We start from the raw sequence: 23,189 nt of genomic DNA, 5'->3' as shown, positions 1-23,189 counted from the left end.
AGTTTGTGGACCAGCAAATGTAGGTAGTAGATCCAAGGGAAAAATACATAATTGCTGGGATTACTGTTCAGAAGTGTACTGAAAAACAAATTAATTTTGAGTGTCCCGGCAGACACAGTGAACATGGTATGTCCTTTTCTGCATGCAGAAACTGATTTTGTAGTGACTTGTTTTCATGTCAGTTGAACAAAATGCTGAACGTGCATAATTCTTCACTTTATCTTAAAATAGGACATCTAAAAAAGTCGTTCTGTAGGCCTTTCCCAGTCTCTTCTGACTGTCAGCTTTCACTGAGCTTCCCCACACCTCCCACTACATTTTTTTCTGGGGAAGAAGGAGAGTCTGAAATGTAAGTGGGATTATTCATGGGTGACAAATGTAGTGCAGTACTGTTGTGGGATAGAGAAAAGCAGATACAAACTGAGGAAAATTTGAGAAATCGAAGTGGGCTTATACAGGGACTTAAGTGACATGTTGTCTTAGATAGCAGAGCACTGGCTCTGGTGACCCTGCTCTGTGTTGTTTTAAAATGCAGCCTGTTTTTAGTCTTTCCATTAGCACAACACTCTTTACTGTTTCTAATGACATCAGTGGAAGCCGGCACTGTCTGTGCCACAGGGGCATTTTGTTCTAGCGCTCTTCGATCTTCTGTGTAAGCCAGCCTAGGCTCGATTTCAACCCTATTACAGGCTCCTATTATGGAATCACACGTCGGGCCTGATCTTTACAGTGTCATCACTGCACTGACAGATGCACCGCAGGAGCGTTCAGCGTGCTTGCTGCAGCAACGCTGCCCCTGGGGCACTACAGCAGTGGAAGAATAACCTTAGAAAAGCTATATCCCCCTCTGCGGGGAGAGTCTCTGAGCAGACTCGTTCCAAAGGCTGCTTCTTACTTTACAAGAATTTCCAAATAAACTCCAAGCCACATTTTTATAAGAGAGGATGGCATTTGCAGAAAAGGTCAAGGCTATAACAGTCAGCATCCTTGGAGACAGGAATTCTCAGCCCCTGCAGCGTCCCATAATTTGTCATGTCTTTAAACCCTCAAGTCCCCATTTTACATTCTTGATCAAGAAAGACATGAGGTTTTGATTTCCAAATGAAATGCTCAACTGGCTGGGACAGTTTTCACTAAAGAAAATATACAGAAACAAAAATTGTCAGGATTTCACCAATTATATGGCTATGTTTTGCCCCAATCTTCAGCCACGACCCTTTAGTGCTGGAACCACAGGAGGAGACATGGAGGGACCTCCGGAGGCACTGGTGGAGCTTTGGCCCCCAGGGAGGTCCGGCTGCTCGTCCCTTGTGTCCTCTCTCCACAATTTAACCTTCTTTCTGCTTTTTGATCTGTCACAGTATGTGGGACCCATGACAGTTCTGCGTGATGCAGGCTGCCCAGGATCACTCGAAAGCTCACGATGTGGCATATTTTTCCCTGGGGAAAGTATACAGAAATGTCTGACTTTAACCAGCAAGTGTGATGGAAGCCTTTCCTCTGAGAGCCTGCGAGAAGAACATGGAAACACGAACATAGCTAGCAGTGAAAACTGAGTGGGATTTGTGTTTCTGGTAAGGTGTCAGGAAACAGCTTTTAAAGCGCGTTGGCGAGAAGGCTTCCCAGCAATTGTTAACTCTTCCCTCACCTGGGAAGAAGACTGCAGCGAATTTATCAGGCGGGTCCCAACGGAGAACCGCGTCAGAGCTGCGATTGTGCTCCCGCAGTCTCCAGGCCCACGCTTACCAAAGAGAGCTAAGGGCAGCGCTTAGGAGTCGTCAAAAACTAACACAGCGACTTTCACTGCAAGTTTGAATTAGGAGCCCACATAGTGGGTTGAGATATGTAAATTGACATATACATTTGTAAATGTTTTGGTATGTTTGAGCAAGCCAATATCTGGAATTAATTTTGCTCTTCTGGGAGGCTAGACAGGGAGCCTGTGGGAGAATAAATCCAGCTCAGCCAAAGCTATGCATCTTGGTGGATTCGTTCAAGTCCGCAACACCTTTGCGTGGACATGCATTTGGGATTTAAATGGCCTTGATTTGGTTCATGTTACTCCACTTGCAAAGTGACTCAGTCCAAACTGAATTAAGATCACTCCAGTCTTGAAGTAGACTTGTATGATAGTGTTCGATGTATTTTAAGAAATGCACTTTTTGGGGTTGTGCAATGCAGAATCTCTGCAGCTATGCTCTAGACCTCCCATCAAACCATCCCAGACTCCCTCTACTGCAGTGAGAAGTAGATATATTTGGTGCAGCTAGAGAAGTGCACATAGAGCTCAGCTCCGAGGGCTGCAGCAAACCCAGGACCGACTCTAAGTAAGCCACTCCATCTATTCCTTCCTCTCTGTCCTTCCCTGAGGGAGGTGACTACCAGCCAGCCACTCAGCGACCCTGCCCTGAAGTCCATTTTCAGGCTTCTCTTTCCCTCTGTGCTTCTGTACTTCTTATGTCAGCACTCTGTTAGTGCTCTGTTTTGTAGGACGTGCTCTCCTGCGGGAAGGCAATGGCCACGTCACCATTGCTGATGTGTAGCCACTTTTTGGAGCAGAACACAGTCTCGCCACAGCACGCATCAGGAAATGGAAAATAACTTTTCTAGTCAAAACTGCAGGGAGGATGGTAGATGGCAGAGTGCCGGTACCTTAGCTGCACCACAGCCAAGGTGTGGACCAATGCCTGCAAAAAAATGCAGTGGGAGCTTTAATGACGATGAGCGGTCAAACCGCAGCACTAGCTATTCCGTAGCCCAAGCCTGATTGCAGGTTGGCCCGAGACCATATCACGCCAAACACTGTCACATCTCGACTGGCAAGATGTGCTTTCCCTTTGGCAGTTGAAGACAGTCCGTGGCAGGATTATAGACAAGCTGTCGCACCTAAAGGCAAAGAAATGCTACAGCTCCTAGATTGCTGCAAATCACATTTAGGCTGGTGAAGTCCATCTTATCCAGAGACTTCAACTGTATTAGTTATTTTTAAACCTCACAGAAGGAGCATTAAAAATGTGCTTTTTCATGCAAGCAGCCTTAAAAAAAAAAAATCCCTGCCTTATGTTCTGAGATGCTTTCTCATAGTTCCCCATTGCCTCGCTGCCTACACAATGACACCATATGAAAAGGGAAGGGGAAAAGCCATCATCTTTTTTTTTTTTTTTTTTTTTTTACTATTTGTCAACTTCAGGGACAACACAAAGCTCTCTTTCTGGGGTTTGCTTTTTGTGAATCTTAGGATTTAGCTGTTCTCCTTTGCTGAAATTCGAGTAGACATCTAAGTTTTTGATATCTGATCTCTCCTTGGGTGGTAATGGAGTGATCTGAGAGTGAATTAAGGCTGCTGTACTTGCCTGTAACCTCCCTGTTTGGAGCCGCTGACTGGTACCCGTCACTAGATTACTGGTAGCTGACAACAGAGAGCCAAGTAGACGTCCTCTGTTTTTACGGTAAAATCTTGAAGGGAGAAACCTTGCTGCTACATCAATAACAGGGCTTTTTCATACACCCAGGAGTGCAAATCTTAGCTATTACAGCTTTTAAAAAGCGTCGCTGCTGTATTTGTCAGTGGGTCTGGCTGACATCCAGCACGCAGAGCCCTGGCCCCCACCTGTGTGCAGCCCCTTCCCGGAGGATGCTGTGACCAGGCTCAAGGGGCTGCGACACAAGGATCCCCGCGAGCACCTGGGATGGTGGCCACCGGCCGAGTCCCCATCCCCACCGCTGCCCTGGGCTCCCTTCTCACTCCCCGCGCAGACGACTTCAGTCATTTAGGGGTGGTCTGAAGTGCTGCAGCAAACTCTGCTCCCGCGAAGGTAAATGCTCCTAAAGCGCTGGGAATCCCGCTCCAGCCTGGCCACGGGGACCTGGCTGCTCCCGGCCCAGCAGAAGGGCCTCAAGGAGGACAGGACTGGTCCTCTGAGCCCCCCCCCATGCCTCTGCTCATGGCCCAGCCCGGCTTCAAGCTGCTTTCTTACCCCCAGGCACCACAGCTGAAATTCCAGCTAAACAGACCCAGCCGCAGACTTATTCAAAACATTTATTAGTGTTTAAGGAAAATAATAGTGTGAAAGGTACAGAGCTTTGTCTAAAGCCATATGCATTTTTTTTTAAAACAAGCTTATTTGGCTGCAAATTCTACATGAGATAAAACTAGTATGTTTTTCTCCCAGAGATTTGGAATTGGAGGACAGGGTTTTTTTTCTCCTTTTATTTCAGCACTTTAAGTTAGGACAGCATTTTCTAGGGTTTATTGATATCTTTTTCCAGTAGGCATTTTGCTTCTCCCAGTATTTTCATTTGTGAACAAGGCTCATTCCAGATGTGAAGTGTAAAGGAAACATCATACCTTGGTTTTTAAGCTAAATCTCCTTCCTGAACAGTATGTTCATAAGGAGTGTTAATTAAAGCATCATAAAGTATCTAAATGGACAGTTTTTTCTTTTTGAAAAGTTTATAAAGAATTAAGGCTATGCAGATGTCACAATAAAATACTCTCAGGTAAAACGCACCCTATTTGTTAGATATGAAAGAAGGTTTAACAATAAATAAATGATTTATGCTGTCAATAACATTATGGAACTGTATAAAACTATATTTACGCTGCTTTAAACATAAAAAAAACATACTAGTGGCATGAATATATACAACACAGGTCATGACATACGTTTAAATTATCATAGCCAGCAGTGTTCTTTTTTTAAATGGAGACACTATAATAAATAGAAATGTTAAATATTTACAATAATAGCATATGTGGAATCAGTAGATGAACACATAAAATCTTCACACAGAGGAAAAAAAAAAGTTATGCCTTATACAAAAATCCCCCCCACCCACAGCTCCCAACAAAACAAAAAAAGAAATTTTCATTGACTAAACAAGGGGAATATACAATTTTCCCCACTCAGAATGAATGAATACAAATAAAACTGTATGCATGCTGAGGTGATATGTTGACTGAGACATTCAAGGATGTATATCTATATGTTTGGTTGCCATAGATTAATCAGGCCTCTAATGAGAGAGGGATCTTATTTTAGTTTGATGCAAGAACATTACGTTGGTAGCAAGTTGTTTCTGTTCTGTGTTTGTTTTTTGCTAAAACGCTTTGATTCTCTTTTTGGTTTGAGCTTGTTCCTTACTGTGGCTATGGACCACTAAGGGGAAAAGAGGATGCTCACAGGAAACGCAGGGGAAGGGAGGCCAGAGACTTTCTTATGGTACCACCAGCGGTCAGACTTGGTTTGCGGAGCAGAGGAGTTGGCCACCAGAGAGCTAGGCAGGAAATAACATTGGCAAGCTCCTCCTTGTGACATCCTGGGGGGCCACATCCACGGGACAGTTTTACTACAGCTGGATGGGCCAACTCGCACTCCCACTGGAAGGGGCTCTGCTCCTCAGGTCTGACAGTCTTCGCAGCTACAATATTTGGCCTGATCCCAGATCTTCCCCATGAAATTGAGTAAGAATTTTGTCACAGAACTTAACTGGGAGTAAAATCAAACAAGATCAAGGTCCTTTCTTTAAATAAAGACCTGGTGATCACATAAGGACACATCTTTTCAACTTAATGATCCTCTCTTGCTTCCTACGTGACTTCTATTAAAAGTAGTGCCTATAAATTCTGCTGGTGGATACATGCATTAAACTCTGAATAAAGTTATTAGGAGCTGTGTTCACTCAGCAGCAACTAAAATCTAAGTTGGAAATTGTAGCCAAATTCCAACATGCTCTACCATTTATACAGCTCCTACCCACCATGCGACAAGACGTACGTTAGCTCACTGGGTACGTTCTGTCTCTACTAAACTGCCTTCCTGCCCCCACAGCTTTCCTCCCAGGCTTCCTAAATGAGAAGGCTCAAATGCTTGGTGTGATTCCCACTTTCTAAGAAACCTCGCTTTTTCTCCAGAGGAAGCTGAGGAGCTCGCCCTTCTGTCCCCATGGGTGCTGTGACCTACATTTCTAGTACAGCATCTGGGGACATAGGATTGCAGATCTGCAACCTGAGATTTACAATTGCATAGGGGATAAGGATAAGAGAGATGTATCCTAACACCTCATTTGCACTAAAGATTACCCAGAAAGAATGAGCTCTTGACACACTTCCTTCTCCAGCAAGCAATTCTGCTGACGCTGGTGGCCATTATCCGTATGACAATTAAATAAAAGTCACCCCCCTCTCAATGTCTTTGGCATTTTGATAAACCACAGCTGACAGGCACCTGCATTACGCTGCTTCCAAAGAGAGGCATTTCTAATGAGACGATATATGGGCTTCTTAACTGCCTGAGCCAACACCTCTCCTTGTAAGCTTGGGCTGTCCATAAAGGTGGAGGTGGCTGCTACTGTAGCTGCGTCACTGAGTGGGCAGGTATAATTTCTAGAAGAGAATATCCCTGGGGAGTTTAGAGGTCTATGAACCTATGCTTGGGGGTCCTCCACATTGTGTTCTGCAGCTAAGCAAGTTGTAACAGTCCAGGTGTCTTGTCTGGAAGGTGACCACTTAGGCCTTTGGCATCCTGAAGTAACTGGATAAGCAAGTGTCAAGTTATGCAGTGGTTAAGAAACAAACAAGGGGCACTTAAACTAGGCAGCGTCACCCAGGTGGGAACAATGGCTCAGAAGTTACTTAAGAGAAAACGACAGAGCTCAAGACTGCAAGGTTCCTGTGCAAGAAGTGAGATAGTCGGTTCACTACAGAGTGTCACATACAGAGCCTTGAGCTCTCATGTTCTCAGCCACAGGCAGAAACCAAATCCCTTTGGGATTTGGCCATCTGCTTTAAGACTGTGCCCTAAACCTTCAGGGGTGCGAAGCCACATGTGGCCAAATACAATCTGGCAGAGCCCTCTTGTAACCTTCTCCCCAGCTGAGGGGATCAAGAGAAAACAAACCCCCCAAACAACCCAACAACCTCAAAACAAGATCCTGAATTTCAACCAACATCCATTTTGTAAAAAGGGGAAAAGAGTTTAGTTGGAGACATTTTGCCATGTTCGGTGGCTACTCAAGTGTTGAGTTTGCTGGATCGATAACCCATTGCCACTGCTTTCCCTTTGCTACTATATACACTGTTGCTGAGGTCCAAATATCTTGCAATGCCCTGTGCTTGACCTCTGAATGGGAAATGCTTTGGAATGTCCATAGATAGGGAGATGGACTCAACGGAGGATGTTTCCAGTGGAGGGGGAGGAAGGGGGTAAAGGGGAGGTTGGTGCCATTTTTCACCTCCGGATGTCAGAGAAGTCGGACAGTTCGTCTGCCCGGTCCATGATCCCATGTGCCCCTTTGGGACTGTGGGCCCCAGCTTTTACCCGGGCATGGGTGTTCAAGTGGCCCTTAGTACCTCTCTCTCCCTTGGATGCTCGCGAGCTCTCCCTGTGGTCAGATTCAGAGTGGGCCAGCATGTCCCCACGGCCAGCAGCGGCTTTGTTGGCTTCACCCGGCTTCTTCTCTGGACTCAGGATGGAGTCGCCATGCACAGCTGAGGTGCAGAAGCTCAGGATAGAGCAGAGACTTCCCCAGTTCTGTTCACACTGGGCCTGGACACTTCTTGTTATTGCCTTTTTCACCTCCTCACCACAGGTGAGCAGGATATTCACTAGGTCAACATAGGGCCTAGAGATAAAGGAAACAGTAAGAGCAAAGTTAAAAATGTGTAAGGGCTACACATCAGTAAGTGAGGGTGATGGATACTCTGCCTTACTCTTCCCCTTGCTTACAACCCAGTTCAGCAGTGTCAGTCTCCTGCTACCTACTTAATTGGCAGCTTGGGGTTCAAAAATCAATTACCTTGCAGACCAATTCAACATCATGTTTATTCCTCACTGTGTTATATTCCAACTGGCCATATCTCTGTAAGAAATGCACATGACAGCATCCAGTGAAGCTAAGCTTCATGCAAACGCTGGGCCTGCCTTTACTGTTCACCCAATGGAGATGTTGTGAGAGAACTTAAATTTCCACTAGAGGAAAATGTCAGGCCAATATGCTTAGCAAGGGGGGCTGTCAAATGAAATAACTGCTCTCTCATGCTTCCTTCCTCTCTCTCTTCCATACCCCTGCAACTTCATAAAATAGTTTGCTATCTCCAGATGAATGACCGGTACAGAGCATATACCAATCACTAGTCTGGAAGAGGAAGGCATCTCCTCACCTCCAGGAAGAGCAATATAAACTTGACTAAGCAGTTCCCTGGGTTTTCTCACCATCTTTAGCTTTTCCTGAAGCATGAGGTGTTGAGCCTTGCCAGAAGCAAGATCTCATCTGGACTCATGATCTAGCTGTACAGAGTTAAAATACAAGGAGATCCACCTTGGTGACATAGTTTCTTTCCATACTGAGTTGTTTTCTCAATTTCTTCACACAGTTAAGTATAACTTTTAGTATATATCCTTTCCACCCAAAACAAGGACTGCAAACAACCCAAGGCCAAATCCTGTTTCTGCCTCCCACCCATCACTCCATGCTGCCTGTGTTGAAGACTGAAGCCCCATAACATGCCACTGCCTCTGAAAAGACGCAGTTCAGTTTCCTCAGTCAAGGGTCACAGAGCACAGCGTATTTTAAAATAGTTGTGGTCACAAGCCTTGTGGGTCAACATCGATGCTGTCTTTTGACACAACCGTTCAGCTGTTAGCAGGCAACCCAGGCAGGCCCAGAAGGACATGCTTAAGAGTTTCCTAGTAAGTGGCACCATCCAAAGTGCAAACTGAGAAGTACCTACGGCTGAGGGACCTGGGCTCGACTTTAGGGGAGGTGGTGGTGGTGTCAGCAGTGGTGGTGCACCTTCTGGGTACACTGTCCACCTGCCCTGGGGACTGCAGACAAGCCCTGTCTAACAGTCTATTCCCATGGACTGAGTTGGAGGAGATAAGGAAAGCCAGCAGATTAAGCTGATTAGTGTGACACCACCTCAATTTTACTCTGCCCAACTGTTTAAACTCATTTTCAATGACTAATCCGGGAGAGCCACCTATTCCTCTATCTCAAAATATTTCCCATATTTGGATTGTTTCTATCATTTAAAAAAGTTACTTGGAATGCAACAGTGAATGACCTGCCAGGGCCTGTCACCACTTCCACCATAATAAATTGGTCTGACCCGCACCCCCACAGCAGCTGACTCAAGAAGCGACTTTACTGCTCCGATTGTGTTCCTTAGCACACGTCAAGAGAAAATAGTAAGGACAGAAGAGAGAACACATCTGAATACTGCCACTGGGCTCTAACTTTTAGTTTTTGTTTTAAATCTAAAATAGAAGATGTAAAAGAACTGAGCATATCACATATAAAGTGAGCCAGTGGAAGGAAAAAAAAGAGAAAGCAAGAGAGAGAGATCAGTTATTAAAACTGGACATAATCTTTACAAAAAAATCTTTGGAAGAAAAAGGTTGCTGGTATGACTAAAAAGTGGCATAGCTGCCAAATATTTCAGGTATTCAGAGTCTGCCAGAGCCCTGCGGATTAGTACTGGCCCATTTCTCCTTTGCTTTTTCACTTTCTGCATTTCAGCTAGCCTGACCAGAGTACCTGAACTGAGCACAAGGCTGCAAGTCAGCAGACCTTATTTTATTTCCAGCTCTGCCACACTTGCCTATTGAGCTTGAACAAGTTACTTAGTTCAAGAATTTCAGAAATGGCCTCTAAATATAGGAGGGAGGAGACTGGATGGAGAGAGTCTATTTGGGGAGTCCTGCACAGGAAAGCTAAGCTCGGATTCTATGAGATGCTGAAAAAGAAGTGCGAGAGGTGCTAAATGACATCACACAAATTATAGGTGTTCAGCTGAATAACCCTTCTCTTCTCAGACCGAGACCCCCCCAGTTAAGATCCCTAGAAATAAGAAGCTGCTTTTGAGCATTCCAGCTTTAGCTTGTTTGTAAAATATGGAGAGCTTACTCATCTTTGTACAGCTTTTGGCTCTCACAGTTCTTCTCATCTCCAGATGATGGGGGTTTAATTGGTGCCAAGTACCCTCATTTACAGCCTATTAATGTAGCCTCAGCAGTGTCCACAGAGAGGTGCTCTTGTGCAGCACGAAGCATCACCTCCCCGCTCGCCCCAGCAAGCAGGGCCTGGGGGGAAGCTGCCCTCCTCTGTGGCCACAGCCAGCAGATGTGGCAAGGCCACCATCTGCCACCAGGCCACCAGCCATGCCTTTGATCGGAGTCTCAGGAATGTTCATGGGAAGAGCCTTGCTTTCAGCCCACCATGTTCAGCTTGTCAAACCGCAGCAAATGAGTCTGCATTTTAGGGTAAACGGGCATCAGAGAGTCTCTCTCTCTCTGTAACTGTAGCTTAACTATTAGAGGGGCAGTTTTCAACAGAGAGCAAGGAAATAGAGGCCGAGCTCCTTTGGAGACCAACGAAAATGCAAGCCTAGAAGTCCAAAACAAATGACTCCGTGAAAAATTAATCTGTCACAATTGCTGGAATTTGGGGGTTCTGTGCTAGTATCTGCTAGGGATAAAAAGTCATAGGTGCATGGTAGGAAGATGCGCTAAGGTTAAGTTTGCTGCCAGGTTGTGGCTGAGCCTCCTTACTTGTGAATGAGATGTTCACCTGCAAGAAAAACAGGCACCAGTTTCTGCATCTGTACAGAGAATTGGTACAAACAGCGTGTGCCTTGTTTGTTCCCGTCATGTAGCAGCTTGATCAATTCCAGCAAAGATTCATGCCTGCCATTCCCTGGGGGGCAGCTGTGTTCCCAGTCAGAGAGATGAACTACTTAAAATCTGACCTGTGCCTCATACTGTACACCTCAATGTTTTATTGAAAAGCATTTGAGGTTAATATGGAGCCGTGGGACTGCAGCTCTTTCAGGAACAATTAACTACAAGGCATTTGAAAGCATATATTTGCAAAATAAATTATCTTCTTGCTGACAATTTTGCATAGCCCTTATCCCCCCCCCCCCCCCCCTTCTTCTCTAGCTATTGCCTTTTATGAGATATTGGGGTCAAGAATGGTGCCTTTGAGTTTGGAAAGTGCTTGGACATTGTGGGATGGCCCTGGAAACAGCAAACACTAACACTGTATTTGCCAGTGAACCAAAGATGCAGCTAGATCCATCTTCAACCTATGTCTTCTCCTTTCACGGTCACATCTAGGCCTTCATAAACAAATTAGCCTTCAAGGACCCCTGTAAATAAAGCGTTACCTTGGTCTAGAATGTGGGAAGACAAGACATGCTTAAGGTCATAAGGAGGTGAAATGGCTCTTGGGCAGATGCACAACCCATTGGCAACATCATGCTCCTGGAAGGAGCTCCCACGCCTCTGACTGCACTAGCACACAGGCACTTACTCATGCTGCAGCAGGTCTTTGAAGTGAATCATCTCCACAATGACCTGGACGTTCTCCTTGGCGGCAGAGCAGAGGTCATGCTTCAGGTAGCACTCCCGCTGTAACTGGAACACCATCTCTTTAATGGCAGGGCACTTACGGCTGATGCAGCTGAATTTATGCCTCAAGGCATGAGCCTTACACTTCAGAGCATCTTTAATGAAGGATTTTCCCTGAGAAGAAAAGAAATGGAGTAGGTCTGTGTTTCTGTCCATTAAGCACAGCAGGTGATTTATGCTCAACTAGCTGCTCCTCTGTAAGACAATGTCAAGAGTTATTAGATTGCTAAGGATATCAGCTAATGGCTTTTCCCCTCTTCTCTTTATTTCTTCACCTTTCAAGATCACGCTAAGCTGCCCTGTCTTGCTATTCCAGCAGGGCTGAACACACAGGGTCTTCTCACTGCTCTTAAGGTTTCCTCTGCCCCAAGAGCTGACTGCCCAACAAGGGAAAGGACAACAGCAAGCACCTTTAAGGACTGCGATGCTCGAGTTACTGGCTTCATCCACTTCTGGGGTGGCAGCACAGCAGGCTCACACAAAGGAGAAGGGCATCCTGCAGTGGCTGAGGTCCCCAGGACCCTGAGCAGATACTAAGTTAGTCACCCCAAATTAGTTTCTTTCTTTTTAAAAACCAGTTTGCAAACTCCTCGTAGTCCATACAGACATGCACCCTCCATATGTACCTGCCCCCTTCCCCAGCTGTCAGTGTTTTCTCTATGACCACTTCCTCAGGCAGAAAGGGACCCAAATGAGCACTAATAATAATCCTACGGTGTCTTTTGGTGTCTTTTTGCTGGAAGAAATATTGAGCAAGATTAAAAATCAGAACAAGAAACTTTAAAAGTAAGTCACTGGAAAGCTGCTTTGGCAACATCCCTTTAACCACTGCTTGCGATTGCCTCATTCAATTGTTCGGAGGGAATCAAGGCAAAGTCATGCCTACCTTTTCTCTTTTGGCTATTAGATGCACAGCATGCTGTGCGCTGTGGTCTGTGACCGCTCTGCTCAGCCTGCCTTTACTTTGCTGAGCAATAGGTGTGCGGAAGCCTTCCACGCTGCCTCCATTGCTGCACCAGCTTCAGATTATTTTACACAAATGCTTCACAAGGACAAAATTAGATGGAGAAAGTTCTTGTCCTTTATCCAAAGGGTACACTGGCGTAACTCCACTGACATTAACAAAGACTCACAGGAGAGTCACCCAGATGGGCAAGCAAATTTTGTCCCCAAATTATTTCAGGCCAGAAACGTTTCTTGCTGATCAAAGAACTACTTCGGTCATCATCCCCTTCCATGCCACAGACCAAAGGCACTTGCCCGCCCTTCCCCGCAGTAACAAAATGTGCACGGCACAGTAGGCAAATAAGGACAAAGAGAAAGTTCTTATACAAACCAAACCTGACATCAATTCTCAGGTTTCAAAGAAAAGGGAAGGAGAGCAGAAAACAAAGTGACCAGTGCTAGTCTCATCATTTAATGCACCCGGAAAGACATATAGATAAGGGGGAGAGGGGCCCTAAAAAGCCAGGTCATAGCAGAGGGTCGAGTCAATGCCGTATTAAAACTCCAGAGGTTTAATGCTTTTGCACGGCAATGCGGACAGCCTGGATGTGAAACAGACTGTATTTGATGAACAGTATCTGGGTATCCTGGGGAATAGTTATCCCTGGCTACACCCAACCTTCATAGGTGTTTGCTTCCCTCCCCTGCCAGTGGGGCTCACTTCTTCTGCCAGCTTCTTTCACTGACAGAATAGTGTGCAAAAATAAGATAGCATTTTCTGGAAGCCAATTGGAAATTAATTTGAGGGTTTTCAGATACCCATGGACTTAGAAGAATCAATTCTCCAATTTTAATGGCTAGCCAGACCCTTTGTATGTCCCCGAGAATTTAAACCGAGAACTCCAGCACCTCCAAAATGTTTTTCTACCGGGTGGTCCCACCATCGCTCATGAAAAAGGCTGAATCCTGAAGCCTGCTCTGCTTTCTACCATGCTTTTAAGAGTGCTATACAGCTTGTGCTGTTAGTCAAGCTATACGGTAAGCTGCATGCTCAAGCCAAATGCCGCTGGCCCGTCGTAATGTTCTCTTCCCTCCGCACTGAAATGGGAGAGTAGGTTTACAGGACATAATAACAGGATGTCTCAGTGATGCATACATGGTCTGGGGAGAAAATGAAGGAGACAAACTTAATATTGCATACCATCTAAGTAATGTATCTGAATGTCAGTGCTTGAACCAAAGGATTATTTGAATACAGCAGCTTGAGGAGGTTGCGTGCAAGTCCTGGGAACAAACTTCAACAACTGCACCTTGGGAAATATTTTCTAATATACCTAAACGAACTGGGTGCCCAAGCTGCACTTCAGAATCAGCTTTGAGAACAACATGATTTAGAAGCTTAAGCCACTTAATGCTTCAGAAGACGATGTCTATCTAGATGACTGTTCCAATTCAGTTAACCTGGGTACTGTAGGAGAAAGCTATCACGGGGAACTGCAGCTAGGGACAGCTTGTCTCCTGGGACAAGTTACACACTGCCTGTGTATTATTGCTCTGCTCTTGATTCTAGACCCTTCAAATCAACAGAAAAATTTCAATTGTGTTGAACAGGAAAAAATAAGCCTTTTACTGCACACAGCTAAATTTTGATGCAAAAATGTAGAAGCTGGGTCATGCAAAAGTAGATGTGCTCCTTAGTGGTAACTTTTTTCCCCAAAGATGTGTTAAGGAACTAATACACATGCCAAGTACACATTAGAACCAAGCAGATATATTGGACATTTCACTTTTTCTCTTTGTTACCTGGGCATCAAATTTTCCAGCGTTGTGCAGGAATGTCATGCAGATCTCATGTAAGCCTCGGATCTCACAAGAATTGTTTTCAAAGCATTCAAACACTCCACATCCCACATCGCCAGCATTAACCAGGCAGTGTTGGATTTCAGCTAAAATGAGCATTGATTACGGTTAATTTGAAGAACTGTTCATAGAAGCTAGTGGTGGGTGGGTGGGGGGGAGGAAAAGAGATATTTTGCTAACATCATCATTTCAAAAGAAAAAACACATGTGACAACAGTTATTGTACCCACAGCATGCCCACTTTTTGCAGAAATTAGGCCAAAACTTGGGTGTATTATGTTATGAAAGTGATATCCAAGAAGTAAATGCCAAATCCACTACGCTTACGTCAAGCTATTTCACTTGAGAACCGTCTAATGCTTTTCGATTCCGTCGGAGCTGAAGGACAGGCATGATTTTTGCTGTCCGACTGTACAAAGACACCCATCAAATTCAGCTGCCCAAGTGAGAGGTCCAGGACGCAGCCAGCTAGAATTGGTTGCTCCCGGTACTCTGAGCTAGTGTCTGGCGATTTAGCACAGTGCAGAGACCACCGGGCTCCCTCATCCTGATGTCTAGGAAGTTAACAGCAAAAGTCCCACTGATAGATAAAGTTCTTTGCACGGAGCGTTGCATAAAGCTGCAACTATGTCCTCACCTATTCAGAAATCAATTTAAGAATATGTATTTGTATGTATATAATACATATGGAACAGATCAATTGGACTAGCAGCTACATATGTATTTATACTGCCCTCTGAGATGTTATGTAATATTGAAAAAAAAAGCTGTCTGCAACTTACAAAAAACAAAAATCTAATTCTTAACAAGACAGCTTCTGGTCCTTTAAAAAAAGGACGTAGTAGTACTGCCAGAAGGAAGGTGGTTGCTGAAAAAGCCTGGGGATAAAGTTAAACAGGGGCAGCTTTTAGACCAGAACTGAGGATGCTAAGAATTTCTGTACTCCGTGCCCTAGTGGTACCTTTAATTAAAGCTCTCTCTCGGGAGCCAGCCTAATCCCCCTCCGAACCGCAGCGTGCTTCAGGCATCCCCAGCCTCCCCCCTCGCCGTGCGCTCCCTTTGCGCGGCCGCACGGCAACTTCGGGGCGAAATTCCGCCCCCGCTGCAAGGCAGAGGAGCCGCGGGCGGGGAAGCCGAGTGGGGACAGGGGCTAACGCGACCCCCTCCCCCAAATCAGCCCCGACTCGCCGCCGCTTTGCTGTCTGCCTGCCCCGACGCGCGGCCGCGGGGACGGCCGGGCACCGTCCGCGCCGCCCCGGCGAAACTGGGGCTCTTTGTGGCGCGCTGCGGAGCGCGGAGCCGGGCTTTTTCGGGGCCGGGAGCTCAGCTGCGAGTGCTTGTGTTGGCATCCGGATGCGAACCGTTGCCGGATCACATGTCCTGGCTCCGGCGTGCTGAGAACTGCACAGTGCCGTGATTCACATGTGGCAGTCCCTAATGGGCATTCGTGCATTCCTGCTCGTGTGTGTTTAAACACGTCTCGCAGCACGGAGAGTGTTAACAAAAAAAAAAAAAAAAAGAAGAAAAAAAAGAAGAAAAAAAAAGGCGAAGGGGGGGGAAGGGAAGTGTCTGGATCCCGCGCTCTCTCCTCGCATGGCTGGGAAGCGATCCAGCAAAGTGCACGCCTCAGCTCTCTCTTTCTAGGCAGATAATACCCGGGGGAGGGCGCGCAGGGGGCGGAGAGCAGCGGAGCAACCCCCGGCCCGTTGCATCATTGCGCGGCTCCCCGCGGAGGCGGCGAAGCCCCAGCCCTTCCCAGCCGCTCCCCCCGCGGACCCCGCGCCGCGAAACTTTCCCCGCGGCCGCTCCGCGGGGGACAACTTTCCGCTCGCCGCCGAGTTTGCGGCCGGAGCGCGACTTGAGCGGCGTTTCGCCGGGATTGCAGGCGGCGAGCTATTGCCTAGGCACTTCCCAGGGCAACACGTGCTTGGCAGACGCGGGCTTTAAAGGTAATTAGGAGTGAACTCCGATTTCCTCGGATGATTTACGCCTGACAGCCGCGCACGAAAACAAACGCCTGGCGCTGCCCCGCGCCGATGCTCCGGACCCGGCGCACACGGACGGGCTCGCCGCGCTCCCGCCCCTGCGCGGCCCCGGCGCCCCCCGCCCGCCTACCTGTGTTCTGCAGGGACAGGCGCCCCTTCTGCTGCGGGGTCCTGTCCTGCGGCCCCTCCGGCGGGTGCGTGGCCTCGGTGCCCCGCGCCGCCCCGAAGCCGGCCAGCAGCAGCGCCAGGGTCAGCAGCGCGCCGCCGAGCTCCGCGCACATGGTGGCGGCCGCCGCCGCCGCGCGGAGCCGCGGCTCGCCGCGCCCCTCCGCGCCTCCGCCTGCCGCACCGGGCCGAGCGCGCTCCTCGCCGCCGGCCCCGCGAGCCGCATGTGACCGGCGCGGCGGCGAGCGCGCAGTGGCCGCGGCGGCGCAGGAGGGAGCCTCAAATATCCCCGCCGAGCGCCGGTGTCACCCGCATGAGGGAGCCGAGCAGGTGTCGCTCCGCGGCGCGGCCAATGGCAGCCGCGGCCCGCTCCGCCCGCCCGCCGGGGGCCGGCCTTGCCCGGCGGCAGGTTGCAGCCTCCCCGCCCCGCCGCCCGCCCCCGGCCCCCCCGCCGCGCCGCGCCGCGGGGGAGGGGCGCGCAGGGGCTCCGCGCCGCCGCCGGGGGAGGGGGGCTGCAGAGGTTCCCCCACCCCGCACCCGGCGGGGGGGAAAAGCGGGGGGAAAAGCGGGATTCTGATCCCCGCGGCCTCTGGGGCCGGCAGCGGCACCGCGGCGGCAGCGCGCCCCGCGGCCGCCGGGCCTGGCGCTTGCGCGGGGCAGCGCGGAGCAGCGCCCGGAGGCGGCTGCCCGCTCCGGCTGTCCTGCGGCACTGGCGCTTCGGCGGCAAGACTTGGTTAAGAAAAAAATGATAATGACAAACAAAAAAAATCTCTCCCCGGCAGCTAGTACCCAGACTTTCTCGGAAATCCTCCGCCCCCTCCCTCTTTTTCCTGGGATTTTGCACCCTGCGAGTTCGGCGAGGACTGGGGCCAGACCCCTCAGCTTGGGGGGAGAGGCGGGGGCAGAGGGGGCACCGACCTCAGCCCCACAGCCGCCTCCAGCCGCCCCTTTTGTGCGGGGGGGGGGGGGGAAATCTCCAGCAGGTGATGAGAAGCGCTGTGTTTGCTGGGGAGGGGGCTGCGTCGCCCCCTCGCCCCGCCGTAATGCACATCGGATGTTTCGGCAGGCCCCGGGCGGCTCCTGCCCGCCCCCGCCCGCCCCGAGCAGCACCCCCGGAGCCCCCCGCCGCTGCCGGGGTGCCTGGCGAGGGGGGCGGCCGGGGGGCGGCCGCCAGGAATGTCTCCAGCTGCCGCCGCCGCAGCCCGCTGCCACACAGCTGTCAAAACGCACTTGAGGAAATCCACTCGCACCTCCCGCAGCAAGGGTCTCCTCGGTGGGACGTGACACCGCGCCGCGGGACCATGGCTCCGCTGCGGAGCACCGGCAGGCACCGCTTCGCCCCCCCAGCTCTCCCCTCGCAGCCTCCCCAGACATCCCCCCCATCTCCCCCGGCCTGGGCCTTCCCCGGTTCATCCCGGGCCCGGAGGTTTGTTCCCTGGGTCTGAACTGTGCGAGGTTTGTTTATCGTGCGACTTCGAAACATCTTTTTAACATCAAAATTCTTAGGGTTGTGCCAAGCTTATGTGGAAATTCCCGTTTATCAGTACGCGGCTGCCTTGTAAACTTCGGCGTGCAGCTTTCCTCCGCCGGTCCAGCTGTGCCAGCGTGCGTGTCTGCGAGCCCAGGCGCCCCTGGGATGGGCTCTGCCCTTTTTCCTATTTAATTGCCTTTGCTAGGTCTGAGCACCTTGACTTTAGCGCTTCTCCTCTCCAGTGCTTGGAGACCTGGGACTGAATGAACGCAGATGCAAGTACGGGCAGGAGCATTCAAGGGACAGCAGCTTTTCTCTGCCAGAAGAGGCAACAACCAATGTACTGTTCATAACCAACAAGTGTATATATAGTTTTTTTTTTTTTTACCATTCCTTGCAAATTGAGCTTTCTCCTTGTCTTTTCTCTGCTGCCTTAGGTCAGATGCCCCCCCGGAACCATTCCCTGTGAATCCTTCTGCCCTTTTTATAGGTTATAATTTTGAGGTGATTTTTGCCCTTTTGACTTAAAGGGGTGCCACACGTCCTGCACACTCAAGACCTTGAGTTCTCATCTCTGGTTGACTTCTCTAGTCAGGTCTCATCACTTCTCAGAGTATGTCCTCTAAAACAGAGAGCCCGAGCTGCTGCAGTCTGGCTTGTCCTTCCCTTCAGGCTGTACTGTAGTAATTGCTCCATCCAAGGTTATTTTCATGTCCAGCTTTTTAAATGTGTCTCTGCCTTACCAAAACTGTGCCTAAAATAGCACCCCCTCGTGTTGGGATTTGGTGAAAAAAATCTGCCGGCTGCCAGCAAGGTAAGCGTTTCCCACCGCTTTCCCTTCAGTAGACATTGCTGGTCAGTGGAGGTCACTGAGAGCTAAAGGATTTTTCCCTGCTTTTCTCTCCCGAGGTCACATCACTGCTCATGGGATCAGCTGGTCTGGTCCCATCCGTCTGTCCGTCCTTCCTTAGGAATGCAAGAGGCTGTCGTTGCATTTTAAAGGTGAGAGCTGTCAGGAAAATGCTCGTGGGACACAATTCACGCGCTAGCGATTCTGGGATATTTTGGAGAGCGTTGTAGAGCTGCTCCCTGGCAGCATGATCGACTGCCAGCTTGCGTGCCAGGTAATTTATAGAGTAGTTACCAATCCCAGTGATTTAGAGGCTGGTTTCCAGGAGACCTGGGATGCCTGAATCCCGAGGCGCTGAGCCTGCACATTTGCTCCAGCAGCAGATCGTCTGCGTGGCTGCGGGGATCGGACTGCAGAGCGGTGCCCGACTGCGAAGCGTTCGACTGCTCCTTTAGGTGACATTTAAGGAGTAAGACTTCAGAGATGATCACAAGTAGTTCCAGCAGTTTTGAATGACTCTCTTCTTTCAGGAGTACACTTTTGAGTTGCCTTTAACTAACATACGTAGGTTTTAAGAGTGTTTCACTCTTTGAGCAAAGCATTAAGTGATCAAGCAGCAGCACAAACATTTTGCAAGTACTTTTACGTGGGAAGCATTTAATCGTTTGGGGTTTTGGGGGAGAGGAGGTGCTTCCATGATTATTATGGGGGCTGTGTTCCTGCAAGGCCTTTTCAGAGCGGTGAAGGTTGGCGAATGTTGCGCAAAAGGCTCTGGCAGCCCAAGAGAGCGTGAGCCCACCCCGGTTACCAAGGGCGGCTGGGCAGATGACTTAAAAAGGGAAGAGGATGCTATGGGGAAGGTGTGCCAAGGGCTGGGGTTTTATCTGTGACTAACCACATTTCACAGCACAGTCCGAGTGAGACACGCTGCACAGCCTGAGCAGCACAGTGTGATTTCGTCAGACTCGAGAAAATAAGCGAGAGAGGGGAATTTATTGTTGCCTTTTCTCCTGTGTAATTTCCCCAGCCCGGGGCTTAGCGCGAGGTGCTGACTTGCAAATGACACATCATTATGGAGGCAGCGCGGAGCTGCGAAGCGTTGCCGGGAGAAGCGGTCCGCCGGAGCAGAGGGGGCTGGCTCCTGCTATTGCGTTCATGCTGGTGCTGGGCCTGCTCTGTGAATATGTTGATTTAATTCCCACAAGTTGGTTCTTGGATGGTGCGAATAAAGCTGCTGACAGTGAATGAAATGGGATTTGACACTGGAGAACCTGTTAGGCTCAGTAGATGTAGGTCTGGTGGGAAGCTTCAAAGGGTTGTATTTTAAGCCACTTTTCCTCCGTCTATCTTTGATTTAATATTTCTGAATCTCCAGTAACTCTGGTTTTCATGATGAATGAGCAGGGGATGACAATAAAGCCACAGAGAATAAAATACAAGAAAAGTCAGAGCTAGGTATATTTAAAATTGTGCAAATATTTTTCTCCCCATTGTTTTTGCAAAAATCAAATATTTGAAAAATGGTCTCAATGACCCGGTTTAAAGATGGGCTGGCTTCTTTGATAAAATTTGAACTATTTGAAAGATTTATAAGGGTCAGAAATCCTGCTGAACATTTTAGTATTTAGAGCAGCAGGAAACCGCTCTGTGATATTTTTAAAACAGGTATTTACTCAAGTAATAGGTTACTTTTTATGTGGAATAAGAAAACCTGATGTAGCTATATTGGACTTGACATAAAAGAGAGGTATGTAATTTGTGAGCAAAACAGAGTGGAATGTACACATTGTACCTGAGGAGGTATTTTGAGAAAGACAGCTCCTTGCAACAAAAAGCCAAAACAACAGAAAGGCTAGGTTGCAAGCCAGAATTTTTTATTCCTTCGTTAATCAGCTGTGTAATAGGTGTCCAGAAACAATCCCTTCTGCACAGGTAGTTTAAGTTTCAAAGTTCGTAGGCTTTGTGGCCTTCATAAAACGGATTACATAGAAGTTGGACAAAAAACACATGTTTCTGAGAACATTTTGGTTCAAATAAAAAAAAAAATGTGGCAATGTTAGTGCCAACAATTTACTACAGAATATCTGAACCAGATGCCGTTAAACTATAATTCCAAGCAATTTGCCAGAATTATGTATTTACTTTATTTTAAAGTCAAAACTAAAGATATGCATGGTTTTTATTACTTGTGGATATAAACAAAAATGTGATGTGATTACAACTAATATGGGACAGATAATGCCAAACAGCCATGATTTCTGTGACTACTGCGCTAGCTAAAGAAAAATGGAAGCTCTGTTGGCAATTATGCATGAAAGGGTCTTCAAAATGTGGCTTTCCAGATTGAGACATATCAAACTGCAGTCTGCTTAGTCACTAAATAAGAGCATTAGCCAAAAGCATCTATTTGTCCCCTTTTCTCACAGTTGTACAAATTTTTCTTGAGAGAATGGGGAAGAGATCTGTAAGACACACTGCATTACTTACATTCTTAACTAAAATAATATATAAAGTATATATATTTTAGTTAAGAATACATATAATATTGTTGTTACAACATTGCTGTAGGCAACCTCCAACTTGCCAGTTCTTATCCAGATGAGCTGCTATATGATGCTTGAAGACAGATATTGACGTCAAAACTGCCACCTTGAAAGGACAGAGTGAGTTTTAGCAGGAGTTTTAATGCCATTACGGGTCATTCAGGTTATAAAGGGTTCTAGCTGGCACTCCCACAAGCCGAAACAGTCTTTACCTACTGTCAAGAGGCTCTCAGAAAACCTCAAATAATTTCCTTCAGCGAAGTGGCTACCTCGGTCAGCTGTGGCTTGACGCAGAAAAGTGCTGAACATCCTGTAACACCCAGATTCCCAGGTCGGACTCCAAATCAGCAGGGAGAAAATACATCAGAAACTAGAGAAAAGAGTTTGGCGAAGAAGCTTTGACTCAGAGGACTGTTCAGCAAAGTCATCAAAACCAAATTCCCCCGTGCGTTGTAAAGAAAAGACGAATCTGCAAATGATTTGCAGTGGAATCCGTGGTGGGATCCAGACAACGGGACGCTGTGACACAGCGAGCTTCGTCTCCTGCCCGAGCGCTGCAGTTTCAGGTTCTGCTCAGAAGAGTACCGAAAGTCATCGCAGCTCTTCTGCAGGAATCCTGCTAGTTTTTGAGAAAATATACTTTCACACAAAGCAAAATCAGTTACCTGGGTCCCCTGCCAGAAGATGACCTGGTACATGAGGTGTCTTCTTGATTTTATGCACTTCAAAGTTAATATGTGCTTAATTATGGGCAGGATCAGAACCTGGAGATGAACTTCCACCTGCAATGCAAGATGATCTGGCACTTTTGAACCTGTAAAATCCTGAAGCAATAGTTCTGGGAGAAATGAGAATTACCGCTATGATACTAATGCCAAAGTCCAACGCAAATAATTTAAACAACTTTAAGTGTCACAGCTGATGTATTTATGCTGCAGTTATGTGAGGCAGAAGTTAAAGATGGGAGAGCTTTGCTATTCTCCTTTGCAGTGCCAGTTTCTTCCCTGCGTTCGGTTTCCTTGGGCTTTCTCCCCACAGGGAAGACACAACTTCATCAGTGGAGATTGCACCATTTTCTTTGGAGTGAGAGTTTTAAGACAGGGTTTTTTTCCCCCTTTTTCTTCCATTCACCCTCTTGTTCCTGATAACACCCCATATCCTGAAGGAGCCATGGGTGATAGTAACCAGAAATGCGCAGACAGAACCAGGTAGTTGCAGTCTAAGTGGAATTCATTTCACCAAGTTTTTTGCTCTGGAAGAAAGTACCTTGCCCTTCCTGGTGTTCCAGGTCATGCTAACCCAGCACCTTGCAGCCAGGCCAAAGAAAATGCTATTGTCTGTCCTGCCAGGACTATCAGAAACCCAGCTCAGGTAACGGGACTGTAATTCCACGGGGCTCGCCAAGAAGGAAACATGCCAATGTAATTATAGTAGTAATTATAGCACCGTAGTCACCGCCCACAAAGTACGACTCTCTGCAGAGTACAATGGTTCCAGAATCAGAGTCCAAACAATATAATACTCTTAAATTTCCCTACCCGCCAATCCTGGCTCTCTGTCTGATTGACCTCAGATGGAAAATGAATCTGCCTCTCCTGTGAATGGCCGTACAGATGCCAGCAAACACAAACTGAATGGGTGGATGGCTTGCTTGCCTCTCCTAAGCCTTTTCTCCTCTGATTCACTTCAGCCAACAGCCCAATACACTGATGCTGAAATTAAGGGTTAGTTTTTATTTTCACGTTGGACATAACAAATGAAATCTAATTCTGCAGAGCAGATGAGGGTGTGTGAGATGGAAATGCACCTCTACAGTCCCATCTTGGCGTCTCATTGGTTGTACTCTTCATAACCACATTTCACTTTGCACATGTGGATGCTCTTTTCACTGCTTTGGGGCTTTTAAGTGCAACTCAAATAAGAATTAACTCATAGCTCAGACTGTTCCCATGCCTAAGT

The 23,189-nt window shown here is 47.8% G+C and overlaps 1 protein-coding gene across 1 annotated transcript; it reads right to left on the bottom strand.

The window, feature by feature from the left end:
- Positions 1-4,025: 4,025 nt before the first annotated feature.
- STC2 (stanniocalcin 2) lies at positions 4,026-16,721 on the bottom strand. Its single transcript, XM_064521018.1, has 4 exons — positions 16,332-16,721; positions 14,160-14,302; positions 11,314-11,525; positions 4,026-7,623 (listed from the first exon to the last, which is right to left on the bottom strand). The coding sequence occupies exons 1-4, from the start codon at positions 16,480-16,482 to the stop codon at positions 7,230-7,232; spliced, it is 900 nt and encodes a 299-aa protein (XP_064377088.1). The 5' UTR covers positions 16,483-16,721; the 3' UTR covers positions 4,026-7,229.
- Positions 16,722-23,189: the final 6,468 nt, after the last annotated feature.

The sequence above is a fragment of the Dromaius novaehollandiae genome, chromosome 15 (assembly GCF_036370855.1).
Source record: "Dromaius novaehollandiae isolate bDroNov1 chromosome 15, bDroNov1.hap1, whole genome shotgun sequence".
Taxonomy (NCBI): Eukaryota; Metazoa; Chordata; class Aves; order Casuariiformes; family Dromaiidae; genus Dromaius; species Dromaius novaehollandiae.
This window is presented reverse-complemented; position numbering and strand designations above follow the sequence as displayed.

Coding starts and splice junctions, on each gene's coding strand:
- STC2 (XM_064521018.1), bottom strand. CDS start 16,482: ATGTGCGCGGAGCTCGGCGGCGCGCTGCTGACCCTGGCGCTGCTGCTG. Junction 14,303..16,331: donor CCTGTCCCTGCAGAACACAG/GTAGGCGGGCGG, acceptor TGCTCATTTTAG/CTGAAATCCAACACTGCCTG. Junction 7,624..11,313: donor AAAGACCTGCTGCAGCATGA/GTAAGTGCCTGT, acceptor CTTTATCTCTAG/GCCCTATGTTGACCTAGTGA.